This window comes from Gobius niger (assembly GCF_951799975.1).
Source record: "Gobius niger genome assembly, chromosome: 22".
Classification (NCBI taxonomy): Eukaryota; Metazoa; Chordata; class Actinopteri; order Gobiiformes; family Gobiidae; genus Gobius; species Gobius niger.
The window spans coordinates 16,184,505-16,197,855 of record NC_136873.1 but is presented as its reverse complement, the minus strand read 5'-3'; the positions used below and the strand labels follow the sequence as shown (position 1 = coordinate 16,197,855).

General features: G+C 42.7%; 1 protein-coding gene across 1 annotated transcript in view; it reads right to left on the bottom strand.

Moving 5' to 3' along the window:
• arid3a (AT-rich interactive domain 3A) overlaps positions 1-13,139 on the bottom strand; it is a gene marked incomplete at its 3' end in the record, with an annotated part of 64,754 nt that extends 51,615 nt beyond the window's left edge. Inside the window, exons 1-2 of the mRNA XM_079580798.1 lie at positions 12,687-13,139; positions 10,983-11,268 (exon numbers count right to left, since the gene is read on the bottom strand). Coding sequence (XP_079436924.1) covers positions 10,983-11,268; positions 12,687-13,009 — 609 coding nt within the window. The 5' untranslated portion in view covers positions 13,010-13,139. The remainder of the gene's footprint in view (positions 1-10,982; positions 11,269-12,686) is intronic.
• Between the last annotated feature and the right edge of the window lie 212 nt (positions 13,140-13,351).

Genomic DNA, 13,351 nt, shown 5'->3' with positions numbered 1-13,351 from the left:
TGCAACTTCCCTGCCTCCGGGTCTGAGGCGCAATACACTGCAAAAAGTGGAATCTAAGCAAGTAAAAAATGTCTTACTTTAAATAATAAATTCTTATTTTTTCCCTAAAAAGTAATGTTTTGCCGAGCAAAGTTTTCTTGAGAAAAAAAATCTTATTTTAGGAAATAAAATCTAGCCATTTCTTGTTCAGATATATTTGCTAAAAACATGCTGATTTTTCTTGTAACAAGAAAGAAAAACTTTTTGAATCTTCTTCAGTTTTTGACAAAGAATATTTTTTTGTAAGTTAATGTAAGAACTGATTCTCACAGAGAGATAATACAGTCCATTCTTTAAAGTGGGCGGCTCGGTGGCACAGCGGTTAGAGCCTCAGCTTCACAGCTCGAAGGTCCTGGGTTCGATTCCCACCAGGACGGGGCCTTTCTGTGAGGAGCATGTTCTCCCCGTGTCTGTGTACGTTTCCCCTACCACTAAAAACATGTACAATAGGTGAATCCTCAGCCTGGCTCCACATCATGGAGACGGGTCTCCGGGCAATATTTTCCTTAAATATTAGTATTTATTCAGAACATTTTACTTAAATCAAGCAACATTTAAGTAAAATACCCCCAAATTTTTCACTAAATAAGACTGTTTTCCTTAAATTATTCCATTTTCTGAGGACATTTTGCTTAATTCTAGCTATTTATTTGCTTAAATTTAGCGTTTCTTTCTTGTTTTATGATAATAAAAATATTCTAGAAATAAGAATTCTTAGCAAGAAAAAAATGCTGACCCCATTGGCAGAATTTTTTCCTTAAAACAAGACAGAATGTCTTATTTTAAGATTTTTTCCCTTGTTTTTAGGAGGGTACTTTTTGCAGTGTACATACTACTAGAATCACAAAGAAGAAGCTAACAGGCTAACGGGCAAAGCTAACTGCGGGCTAGCATCACTTTTGCACAAACATCTTGATTGCTCATAATTTGCAATGTTTGATGGGTGATGCTAACGGCTGTATGGAAAAAAAAATACATTGAGCAGGCTAACGGACTAGCCGACCTGCTAACTGTCCATGTTGGCATCTCTCTAGCCTCTTCTCCTTTTTGGATGCTAGCGCCTCAACGGTTTTGTTTACACAGGAAACAGTTGGACATTCCCGTGGTTAGGCTAGTTTGCCAGCCCCCCCCTGAAGGTGCAGTAAAGCGCAATAATCGCTGACCAGGCAACTGCTCTAATAATCATGAGGTGCACTACACATATGGTACTTTACACATTTACAACACAACGGGCTAAGAAATGAATCAATTAGCGATATAGTTGACACTGGACAAAATTATGGGGCAAAATCACATTAAATCCAGTCTGTTCTGAAGGTTCGGCTGTCGGGACCGGACGAGACAGACACTATACCGGCCCCTTATGAATGTAGGCGCGTCCAACTAGAGGCCTTGAGCGTTCACTTTTGGTTCGGAGCTAAAGATAGTCCTTAGTCACCAAATCCAGCATTCGAGAGGATAAGCGGCTGAGAAGATGACGCGGATAAATGATAACCAAAAGCGTCCGTAAATTATAGGCGAAGCAACCGCGTGATCCGTATCATTACCGGGCACCGCGCATTATTCTGGATCTGAGCGCGCAGACGGTGTCATTACTCTGTTAGCGCCGTCTTTTCCGAAAGGGAGAACCCGCCTGCATGTGTACTGTACCAATGTTTTGTTTTTGTTTTAGAACTTTTACTCCACCACTACATTTAAAAGAGAAATGCAATACTTTCAACTTTGATACGTTTCAACAAAAGCTCCAAAGTGAAAAGTAGTAAATTTTTTAGGTTTTGTCCCATTTAAGCGTTGTAATGTACACTCCGGAACAGTAGAGGGCACTGTGCAGATGTCCTGTCAATGCCAATGACTAGCTCAAGACGGCTTGTTGCATAATGTGGCTACGCTAGTTCCTCTGAGCTGAAGTTGTGGGCGCTAGTACTTCCTGTTCGTATTAATTTCCATGAAGATTAGCTTAGACCCGTTCGAATCATCGTATTTCCTAAAGATTCTGTGGTGGACAGTGACTTCCTGGTAGACGATCACTTCCTGCGGGTAAACGAGTTGCTGTACAGTGTAAATATTTCAATGGAGGACACGCCTATGTTTATAAGGATCAGTGAGTTTGTCTTAAAGCAAAAAGCTAATATTTCAATCATTATACAATTTGAAATAATGCCTTTTATAGCATATTAGCTTTTAGCTTCAAGGCAAACCATCAATCCTTTATGATCACAGGGGTCTCCGATCTGAACAGTAAATGATCATCTACCGGGAACTCACAGCCCACCACGTGATCTTTAGAAAATATGATTATTATTCCAGGAAAGGAATACAGACAGGAAGTACTGGCGCTCACAACTTCAGGTCACAGGAACTAGCATAGCTGTACCGTGCAACAAGCTAATTAAGAAGATTTGTCCCGGTCGTGTTGCCATACAAGTTAATATTCACAACACTTATTTCAAATCATTTGCACTTTATTACTTAAAGGTGCACTAGGCAACTTTTGTGCGACAAAAAAAGTTAACATTTGTGCAAATTTGACCTTTTTTCCCGCATAAAAAGTAGCGTAGCGCACCTTTAAGTAGTGATAGAGTTCAGTACTTTCACTTCACGTCACCGTTTGACTCAGGAACTTTTACTTTTGTTTTATTTACTCAAGTAATGAAATCAAGTACTTTATTATTCACTGTACATAAGATTCATGCTTTATGGTGGGTTCAGACGGCACATCCAAAGCCACTAGTTGTGCCGATCCGTTTTTTTGAGCTCCCGATCCATCCGATATTTTGACACTTCATCTGGCCGATACCGATCAAATCAGTATCCTAGCTTAGTGATGGCATGAAGGCCGTGAATCTGTGCTGTCCGGCTACCGATACCGATATGCTGAATATCGGATCGTTACATCCCTAGTTGTCGGTGCACCGTGAAAACACACTACTTGGCGTTACTTCTCGTTGCTAGAGAAGTATTGAGTCATTTTACATTCAACTATCAAGTTCCCCTTTTTCGGCAAACAACATAATTCAACATAATTTCTTTTAACTGTCGAATTAGGCTGTTTATTCTACATGTAATGAGTAAATGACATAGCTGCTAATACAATTTACCTTTAAATATCTGCCTGTTGAAAATATAGGCTTTAAAAAACAAAAAAAGGACAAGTTTGGTGAATAATCATAAGGCAGGAGCGTTTAAATGTCATAAAAGTTGCAGACGAAAGACACTTCTGCTTTTTAGTTACGTAATGTTATGCAAGACAAAGTGCAGCTCGACAAAGCAGTGCAGCTCCACGTAATGTTTTCTTGTTTTTCCCCGAGATCAATCCAAGCTAGCTAGTTAGTTAGCTTCGGGTGAACAATCGGCCAATTGTACATGAAACGTGAGCAATAAACTACTAAATCAGCAAGCCCAGCTCAGTGTGTGATCATTGTTAAACGATGGTGGATTATTGACTTTGTTTGTGCATATTTTTCGTTTTCACATGATCGATCGGAGCTTTAGCTTCGTAGCATTAGCTTTGGGAATGCTCTGTGCATCATCAAGGCCTTTAACAATGGAGTGATACATACATTTCATGTGCATAATAATTACACTGCAAAAAGTAATTAACTAGACTAGTATAAACATCTCAATTTGAGCATAATAATCACATTTTTTGTTGTTTTGACTGGTTAAGATGTTGTTGGGCGTTTGTCCTAGATTATTTCACTTGTTCTGAGATGTTTCTGACTCGTTTCGACACATTTCGTCCTTATTTCAAGTAATTTTCTTTGCCAATGGGGTAAGAAAATTGTTCTTATCTCATTGGCAATATTACTTTCTTATTTCAAGCGAGATTTACCCTACAACTGGTCTGAAATGTCCTCAAACAAGCAAAGTAAACTTGGTCCGATCAGGAAAAGTGTCTAAATGAGTGAAAAACGCTCAAAACAAGATACATTTCCTCAATTCCAGTCATTTAAGCCAATAGATACAGACGGCATCTCTGGAATCGCCCATATATGGTCATGTTTGAAAACAGTTAAGGGGAAAACAATTTTGAAAAAATGTATATTTTCTCTAATTATTCAAAAACTACTGTAACAAATGCTGAAATATGAATAAAGTTTCTACTAAATAAAGATACAAAGACATGGGGAGGAGAAAAGTGGTTCAACAGCCCATAAATACATGAATAAGGGAGAATGCTAACTTGATGCTACATGTTAGCATCGGGCTAATGCTAACGGTTAGCTAGCGCTTGCTACAACTGCCGTTTTTTCACTTCTACTGAACAATCTACTGTGAGAAAATATCCATATGGGCCCGATTTACACTTGACTTTATTTATGTGATGAATAAGTTGATATTCCACCAGAAAATGCCAAAAAAAAGTGAAAAATCGTGTTTCTCTAAAGATTCTATTTTCCCCCTCGGCAAAGCCACGCCCCCTTCTATGACGAGATGCCGTCTGTATCTATGCTTGATATTTACTCGCAGCGTACATGTTTTTTTCACACCTCGACCTGGTTTAGTCCACTCTTTCTTGGGACCTTGTTTGTTAAGCCCTGTTTACATTAGATTGAATCCTCTTTTAGACCAACTCAGTCCAGTTTCAGACCTGGTTTAGCGGCCGTCGCAAAGCAAGGAGCAATCGTGTGACCAGTTTAGTCCTTTGACCAGCGCTTTTGTCGTCGCCATGGTTTCAAATCTATCCATAATTGCCGTAATGCCTGATAATGAGCGGGGTATTTAATCTGATAAGTTGGGAGTGCGTTGGGGGAGCAGCGTTGGGCGCGTGTGATTGGCTTAATGAGGAGGCTTTACGTAACACGATGTCTGACGTTAAGACAGGGCGGGCCTCGGAGTGTTCAACTGTCACTTAGCGCTAATCCTCCTGACGTGCACTGATAAAACCACAGTGAAGGAGAGAGACAGAGGTTCACCTGCAGCACTCAAAGTCTTTGGCAAACACTCTTTAGTCTCGGTCACTTTTCTTCCCATTTGATAGTTTTAGTTCAGTTTTAATCAATGGGAAAGTCAAATTCTAAAGTAATATTTCAACAGATGCAAGCATTGTAAATTGGGATGATGATTGACAAGTTGTATGAAGCTTTTGACAGATGAATTCCTCCATAATAAGTAGAAATCACCTGCTTTTCCCTATTTTTAGCTTGTCACCGCTACATTATCTTCATCTATCTCATCACCGTAGGAAAAAAACAACAGAGAGGACGGCTTTAAAATACAAGGCCTGTACACTCACTACTATCATTAGGAGATACATGTCTGGAATTACATCCAACTCAAAATCTCATTTACTTTTAACCATGTTGTTGCATAATCTCATCAAAAACACATCTGGAGCGGTGCGTTGCTGCTTTGGTTGTTTCTTCTTCTACTGCTGAAGAGCTCCAGTCTGTATTTCCCGAGATTTTGTCGACGGAGCGCGACATTAAACTGTCCTCCACATTTTCAAAGTCCAGACCTGTTCCTAGAGATGCACCTATCCAGCTTTGATACTGGGGGTTTGAGTATCTGCCGATATCCGATACTAACCGATACCAAGAGACTTTTTTAAAGGGGGGTGTTATGCAAAATTGACTTTTTCAAGCTTTCCATCATGTTATTATGTCATTCCCTCATTAAAAACATGCCTGAAGTGTCGCCTTGGCACATTCACGTATTTTTGAGTCATCTGTAAAAACTCTGATGGCGGCCATTTTAGGGATAGGTTTGCCTGAGTCCTCCTAGGAACGCCCCCACCTCCTGGAGACGCCTCCGAGCTTTCGTCACCAGCCGAGTAACCGACCACTGCTCCTCAGCAGAACCCCCTCCCCACTGATGCCACAGACAGCGTGTGGAGGGGGCGTGTCGGAAAGGCTCAGAGGTTCTTAAAGAGACAGAGGCCTATTTCAAGACATTCACTACAGCCATTTTGAGAGAGCAATCACTGTAGTGTGATATAGACTGGTGCTATGTAAGGCAAGGCAAGGCAAGGCAAGTTTATTTGTAGAGCACAATTCATACACAAGGCAATTCAAAGTGCTTCACAGTTGCATAAATACAAGAAAACAAATAGAATCAATAAAAACCTCAACATAAAATTAATCAATTACATGTGATTGAAAAAAGCATAATACCTCTTTAAAAGTGGCTTTCTCTGAGCGAAAAGTGGATGGTCCTCTGGTCCTTTCATTGTGCGATTAATCGAGTATTTTCTTGTTATGATGTTACAGATCAATTATCAATTACATCTATTAATAAACTATTGGAAAACATTAAAGAAGGATCACTTAGGTTACATTTATATAACAGCTCACATAACGTGATCTGATCATTACAGCGTGTGCATTAAAAATGTGTCAGATCAGTCATTCTTTAACTTGTCCGCTCCAGCAGTGGTTGTTATTTTATTAGGCGTCTTTAGGTATTTCTATCTTAGTTTCTGACTCAGCTTTGATTTGTTTTTGTAAGCGTTAGCATGCTGTTTCTAGCCCCGGTATTGTGCGGTGATAAAAACTAACTCAGTGAATTCTCCTGGTTCGTAGCTTCAAAATGACATACAGCCCATATTCACTTTAGTTTAGTTGGTAAAAGAGCCAAAACAAGTATCGGTTCAGTATCGGATATTTGTTGTTATTATCTAATTCCTGCCTGATTTATTGAATTTTGAATCCCAAAAACCCAATTTTTTTAAAAACGTTTTTGTACGTCAAACTGTGATCAAATCAAACTGTAAATCTAAACCTAGTTCGATCCAGTATTTAGATTTTGTTGCAGAAAATGTCAGCAATTTTGGCCATTTTTATGCAACTGACTTTCTACTTTTTAACCCCTTACCCCACGCCTTCACCAAGTGCGTTTTCTCCAGTTTGGCTTTGCCCAAATCTAAAAGGTTACAGCCTAATAGGCCAGAGTAGTGTTTCATTTGAAAGCTAAGCCTACAAAATAGATTTTCCCTCGTGTTTCCCTGTGTTGTCGTCACTTTTTCTATGTTTTTTGTCACATTTTTGACCACTTTTCTGCTTTGTTGTTGCTTTCTTGACACATTTTTATAGCTTTTGTAACTTTTGTTGCTTTTCTTTTCAAGAAGCTCTTAGACTTGGGTCATGCCTGAACACCTGGATAATAACAAGAGAAAATGTACTTGGTTAGGCACAGGTTAAGCAAATAGTGTCGAGATGTTCATATTGTGATTCTGATTCCATTGCCGTGAATTACCGGTATGTGATCCGAGCTCCTCCACTTTACAGCATGGTAAAAGGTGGTAATGGTGATCTCTTAGAATATACGCACACATTTATATATACACACTCACTCACACACACTCGCACACACACCCCTCCCCCCACTCCGCTTCCTCCCATTCCATTCACAACAGGAAGCTCCCGTTTCAGAACACTTCCGTTTACAAGCACAGGCACATAGTAGCAAAGGTACACAGATACACGGCCCACGGAATGTGCAGGAGTTAAAGAGTTAAATGCTAAGACGGCTTGGACGGGACGCTTTTGTGAGAACGTGTCACAATCAGGGCTGTGGCGGGTAAAGCCGTCTGTCCAGCTAGCCACAACGGCAGGCTAGACTGGTCCTACTCAAAAACAAAGAGGAATAAGAACTACTCTGTCTCCTATTTTTCCACCATTACTTTAATAAACGCTGAATTATGAATATATTTATCTGCTGAATAAAGATACAGAGACATGGAGAGGAGCAAATTGGTTCAACAAAGCATAAATACTTAATAACAACAGAGACTGCTAACAATGATTCTAGCGGTAGTTTAATGCTACATGCTAACGCTAGCTTCAAGTGCAGGTTTTTCGCTTCTACTGGACAGTTTGCAGTGTCAAAAAAAAAATATGGACCCGATTTTGACACAGCTGCATCTGTGTGATAAATATGTTTATAAACCGACAGAAAACCGCTACAAAAGAGTATGTAGAATTCACTGCTACCGTGCAGATCCGCCATGTTTGTGGGTGTTAACAAACATTTTCCATAGATACAGACGGCATCTCTGGAACCGCCCATTTATGGTCATTTTTGAAAACAGTTAAGGGGGAAACAATTTTGAAGAAATGTAAATTTTCTCTAATTGTTCAAAAACTACTGTAACAAATGCTGAATTATGAATAGTTTTCTACTAAATAATGGGCTAATGCTAACGGTTAGCTAGCGCTTGCTACAACTGCCATTTTTTCACTTCTACTGAACAATCTGTTGCGACAAAATATCCATATGGACCCGACTTACACTTTATTTGTGTGATAAATAAGTTGATATTCCACCAGAAAACGGCTAAAAAAATTGTGTTTCTCTGAAGATTCTATTTTCCCCCTCAGCGAAGCCACGCCCCCTTCTATGACGAGATGCCGTCTGTATCTATAAACTAACTTGGCTGTAAAAAAAATAAAAAAAATAAAAATATAAATAAATTGAAAAAAACTTGGCTGTAAATACTGTTTCAGTGGCGTTAGCCCGCAGTTAGCTTTGCCCGTTAGCCTGTTAGCTTCTTCTTCATGATTCTATTAGTGTGTATTGGTGCTCCGGTCCGGTGGCAGTCAGGTTGCAATTGTGGTTTTCTGGCCAGAGACACCAGGGGGAGATGAAAGCCCCCCAGTCATCCCATTAACACTTGTATTTATAAAAAAAAAAAAAAGTAAAATGTTCTACTTCAGTCTCAGGAACAAAAACTGTCATTAGCCTAAATAAATATTTGCATTCTTCCACATCTTAACATCTTAACATCGTGGTCTTGGCGCTGACGGGGGGGCAGAGGCAGCACAACAATAAACGTCTCCTGCTCAAGCCGTAAAACCGGACAAAAGGCTTGAAAACCGGACTAAATCCAGACGTCTGGTCACCCTAAACACGTCTATGTGCCGCCTGAAGCCTGGTTAAAAGTCACTACTGAACGCACGGACCACGTGAGATCCATCATGCGAGACAGCGATCGCCCTTCCACAGCAGCAGGTGTTAAAGACGGCTGTATAAAAACTCCCCCCCCCTCGGGTTTATATGGGCACATGTCGGGCTGCGGGTGTGAACGGCCCGGGCGCCGATCGGGTTACGGGTGCGCGCTGCTGGGAAGGCGACACGCCGGCTTATGTCAGGGGTGTCGGGACAGATGTTTGGAGAAGCTGACAGGCCGCCCTTTATATTCGGTTATTAAGCGGACGTAAAAAGAACTCGCTAACCGTCTTCGCCTCAGCGTCAATGGACCTGTGCGCGTGTGGTCGGCACGTCTGTTTTTAGCCGGAGCCGGACCGTCGTTCATGCATGAGGGCAGTGGCGTATTGTGCTGTACAACCACTGGAAATTCAATAGGATTATCATTAGAGGTGGGCATAGATTAATCTAGATTAAAATGGCTCGCTTGAATTATGCCGAAGCCATTCAGAATATGTGTTCTACCCAAATAATGACTAAAAGTAACGAGTTTCTCAGGTCAGGCGGTGCGTTAGACCAGGGGCTCATCTCCTGTTTCCAAAATGCATCACAAACTGCTTGAGAACGTTCTACTATGATAATTGGTGATGAAAATAATTCATGTTCAAGAAGATGCACTTGTGTTTACTCACTGTTTATTCAGTTAAACATTCATTTTGAACTGTAGGCCGACATTAGAGGTCCTGGTGAACGGTTTACAGTCAGCAGCTTTGTGTCAATCAATTTTCTGGGGACAAACTGAACTAAATCTCCTCTTCTGCACAATATCACCTGCTAAAGAACATGGGACAGTTGTGGCAGGAGTCCCCAAGTATTTATTTACGGGTAATGTGGGCCATCTTACCAGATCATAAAATATAAGCCTCTGTTTGTGAGCGTGGGAAACATGTGCGCGTCTCCTGATTGGTCAACAGTGTCATGTGATCACTGTCACAACAACGCAGCTACTACGAGCTTCAACCTGGCGATAGTTCTGTCAAAATGGAGATAAACGTCGACAACACGAAGATGTGGGACGTATTTCTTTGGATTTGATGAGAAAAGGAGATGGACCTCAGCCGCGGGGCGGAGGAGACAGAGGAGAGCGGAGAAAGTGAAGCTAACGGACTCGGAGAAAATGAGCTGGAAAGTTCGTGTCTAAACCCTGTAAGTGCTGCGGTTAAACTCTGCTCGCGGTTGAAATTTACCTGGAAAAGGCTCTCGTGAACTTTTGGTGAGAAAATTGCGCTGTTTCGTGAGTTGTTTATGTCGCTGTTTTGAAAGAGGGAGGCGCTGCGGTGTCTTTCTGTTGTTTTTTTAGGCCGCTGCTTCTGAGTGTTCGCTTTGGAGACGCTATATTCACTCACGTTTCTCCTGTGCGTCCGAAATTGGGCATAAAAGTCGTGTAATGTGTGCTGACCATACAATATCACGGTGAAAGTCATCATAGCAGAGTATAGACCCAGCTCCAAACCCAACTTTGAGAATAGATTAACTGCGATATTTTTTTTATCGCCCGATAAGAGTCTCGCGTTAAAGGGGCTGGAAGCAAGTTCGCCATTTTATACTCACTACTGCCACCTCAGGCCATATGTGTAACTGCACCTTCTATATTAAGCTCGTGCATGACGGCAATTCGGGCCGAAGTGACACATTTTTGAGTGACCGTACAGGATTTTAGAGGCAGTTGTGGTGAACAGGTCTGAGCTCATTCTACACATTAGGACATGGCTGGAACATGTAGGGGGAGGAAAACACTTAATTTTAACATTTTTAAACTCCTTATAGTCCCTTTAACGCAGCACGTTAACGCCGATAACGGCCCACCACTAATTATCATAGACCCGGCAGTCAGAATAAGGCTCATGGAAAGGGTGTGTACCGTTAAAGTTTCGTCCGAGTTTCGTCCTCTGCTACTGAATTTATTTGGCGATATAGGCTTTTATCAATCACTTCATCCTCCCAGACTCAAACGGAAATGCAAAACTAACTAAAACAACACCCTGGTGCATCCCTCGGACTGTGTTGGAGGTCTTTACCTGTCTGAACTGCTCCTCGTAGGTCCAATCACCGTGGTCCTGCCCGGTCCCCAGGTGGCTGTGCGGCGGGTGGGGGGGTAGGACGGCCACCCGGGGCTCCTGCTCCACGGCGGGGCGGGCCTTCAGCAGCTGCCCGTGGGGGTGCAGCTGGCGGTGAGGCAGCAACAGGATGCCCTTCCCCGGGATGACGGCCTCGTGCGCCGTGGGCAGGCCCTCCTCGGCCAGGTCGTCCTCGAAGTCCTCCTCCATCTCGCCCTCGAAGTCGTCCTCGTCCCACTTCTGCTTGCTGTGGACGGGACAGTAGTTAGTTAGTTAGTTTAGAGACAGGAATGGTTTTCAGATACTTTAGTCACAGACGTTTGGTCCTTCTTTTGTCTTGGTTCATCCAAAGATCTTTAACAGTCGATCGGATGTGACCCTTGCTGACGTGGCAAACCTGGCGGCCATCTTGTGACTGGCCAGTGAAGCTAGTGCTAATAGCAAGTCATATATTGGGATACAGTCATTGTTTTTGATTTGTTGTATCACCGGTAAAGGTATATCTAGGACTATTTTGCACTGTCCATCATAGACAGAAAAGCCCATGTCCAAAAGCTCCCAATGCCTGAGCTTTATTCATTTATGTATTTTTATTAAACAATAGTATTGAGATGTTACTTAAATGGTCTCTTTTTGTCTTTACTTCAGCTCTTGTAGATTTTCTTGTGTGTTTGTAGTAACTTAGCGAGTAGCTACAGTGTTTTCATTGTTCTGCGGCAGCTCATTTTCGCTCAATATAATATATCTGTTTACGTTGGATTTTCTGAGGACTTTTTAGTCGCTGGGTTAGTTTTTCAGATGAATAAACCCCTGGGCTTAAAACGGCATCAGAATGGCCAAAACTGCTAGCTGCGAGTTAGCATCGTTAGCCTGTATGTTGTAAACACTGCAGACGCTGCAGCACGAACAACATTAAGCTCTGGTTAAATCCAGCTCAGACTCTGGTTTAGAGAGCGCAGTCTGTAATAAAGTCAGCTCTATGTTGATTATTGTATTTACACTAAACAATTCTACAGTTTGTTGCTTCTTCTCTCCTCAGTGAGAGCTGCGCCTCGTAGCTGCGCCTCGTAGCTGCGCTGGCCACACGTCAAATGGTATCGGTTTCCGGTATCCGGATCTCATGAATGAGTAAGAGTATGAGTACAAGCATGTGGTATCGGCCCGATACCCGATACTGGCATCGGTATCGGTGCATCCCTATCCATCACCGAGCACATTTTCTCCAGTTCGGCTTTACCAAAATCTAAAAGCTTCTGGAAAAAAGCGAAAACGAGATGTAAACAAGGATGACAAAGCAACAAAAAACATAACAAAAAGCAACAACAACGCCACAAAAAGTGACAAAAACACAACAAAAAACTACAAAAAAAGCATCAAAAAGTGACAAAAACGTAACAAAAAAGCAACAACTCAACAAAAACGCAACAAAGAGTGACAAAAACACAACAAAAAACTACAAAAAAGCGACAAAAAGTGACAAAAACGCAACAAAAACGTAACAAAAAAGCAACAACTCAACGAAATTCAGTTTTGTAGGCCTTAGCTTTCAAATGAGGTGCGACACTGGCCCATAAAGAAGCTTTCAGATTGAGGTTAAGGCGTGGTTAAAGGGTGTTAGAAATACTGTGTGTAAACGTATCCTTAAGCTGAAGCTGGGACACTCACATGTGCTCCTCCTCATCCGACCCCATCATGTCCTTGTAGTGGTCCCCCGCCTCGTCCTCGTCCCCGCTGCTGCGCTCCGACATGGGGCTGTCGGACACCCGCTGGAGCCCCGCGGCCGCCGCCCTCATGGCGGCCAGCGCTGCGATCTGCGTCTGCTCGCTGTCCGGGGCCGGGCTGCGCATGTGCTCGTCGGCCCCCGGGGGCCCCGCCCTGATCAGCACCCCTCCGTGCTGCTGCTGCTGCTGAAGCTGGAGCTGCTGTTCCATCAGCAGCTTGGCCCTCTGCTGCCTGTGAAGGTTCTCCATGACGGCCTGTAGCTTCATCTCCAGTCCGCTGCAGACCCGGCGCGTGCCCTGGCTGCCCCGCAGAGGAGCGCCGCGAGGATGAGGTGGCCCCGGGAGGTCCGTGTGTGCGGTGGCGAGAGGGAAGAACGCAGGGGGAAGCTCAGGATCATGCAGTCAGTCGGAGGGTCGGGGGGCAGCTCCTCTTTGGATTTCAGCAGCAAAGTTGAACAAGGCACAGTGGATGAAGGAGGGAGAGCGTTTACAAATTCTGAAAGACAAAACGGAGAAGACACAGTCAGCCTGGAGCGTTCTGATTCAATCTAACACATCGACACACACACAGGATTTTTCATACTTTTGCTGTTAAAGCCGCCATCTTGG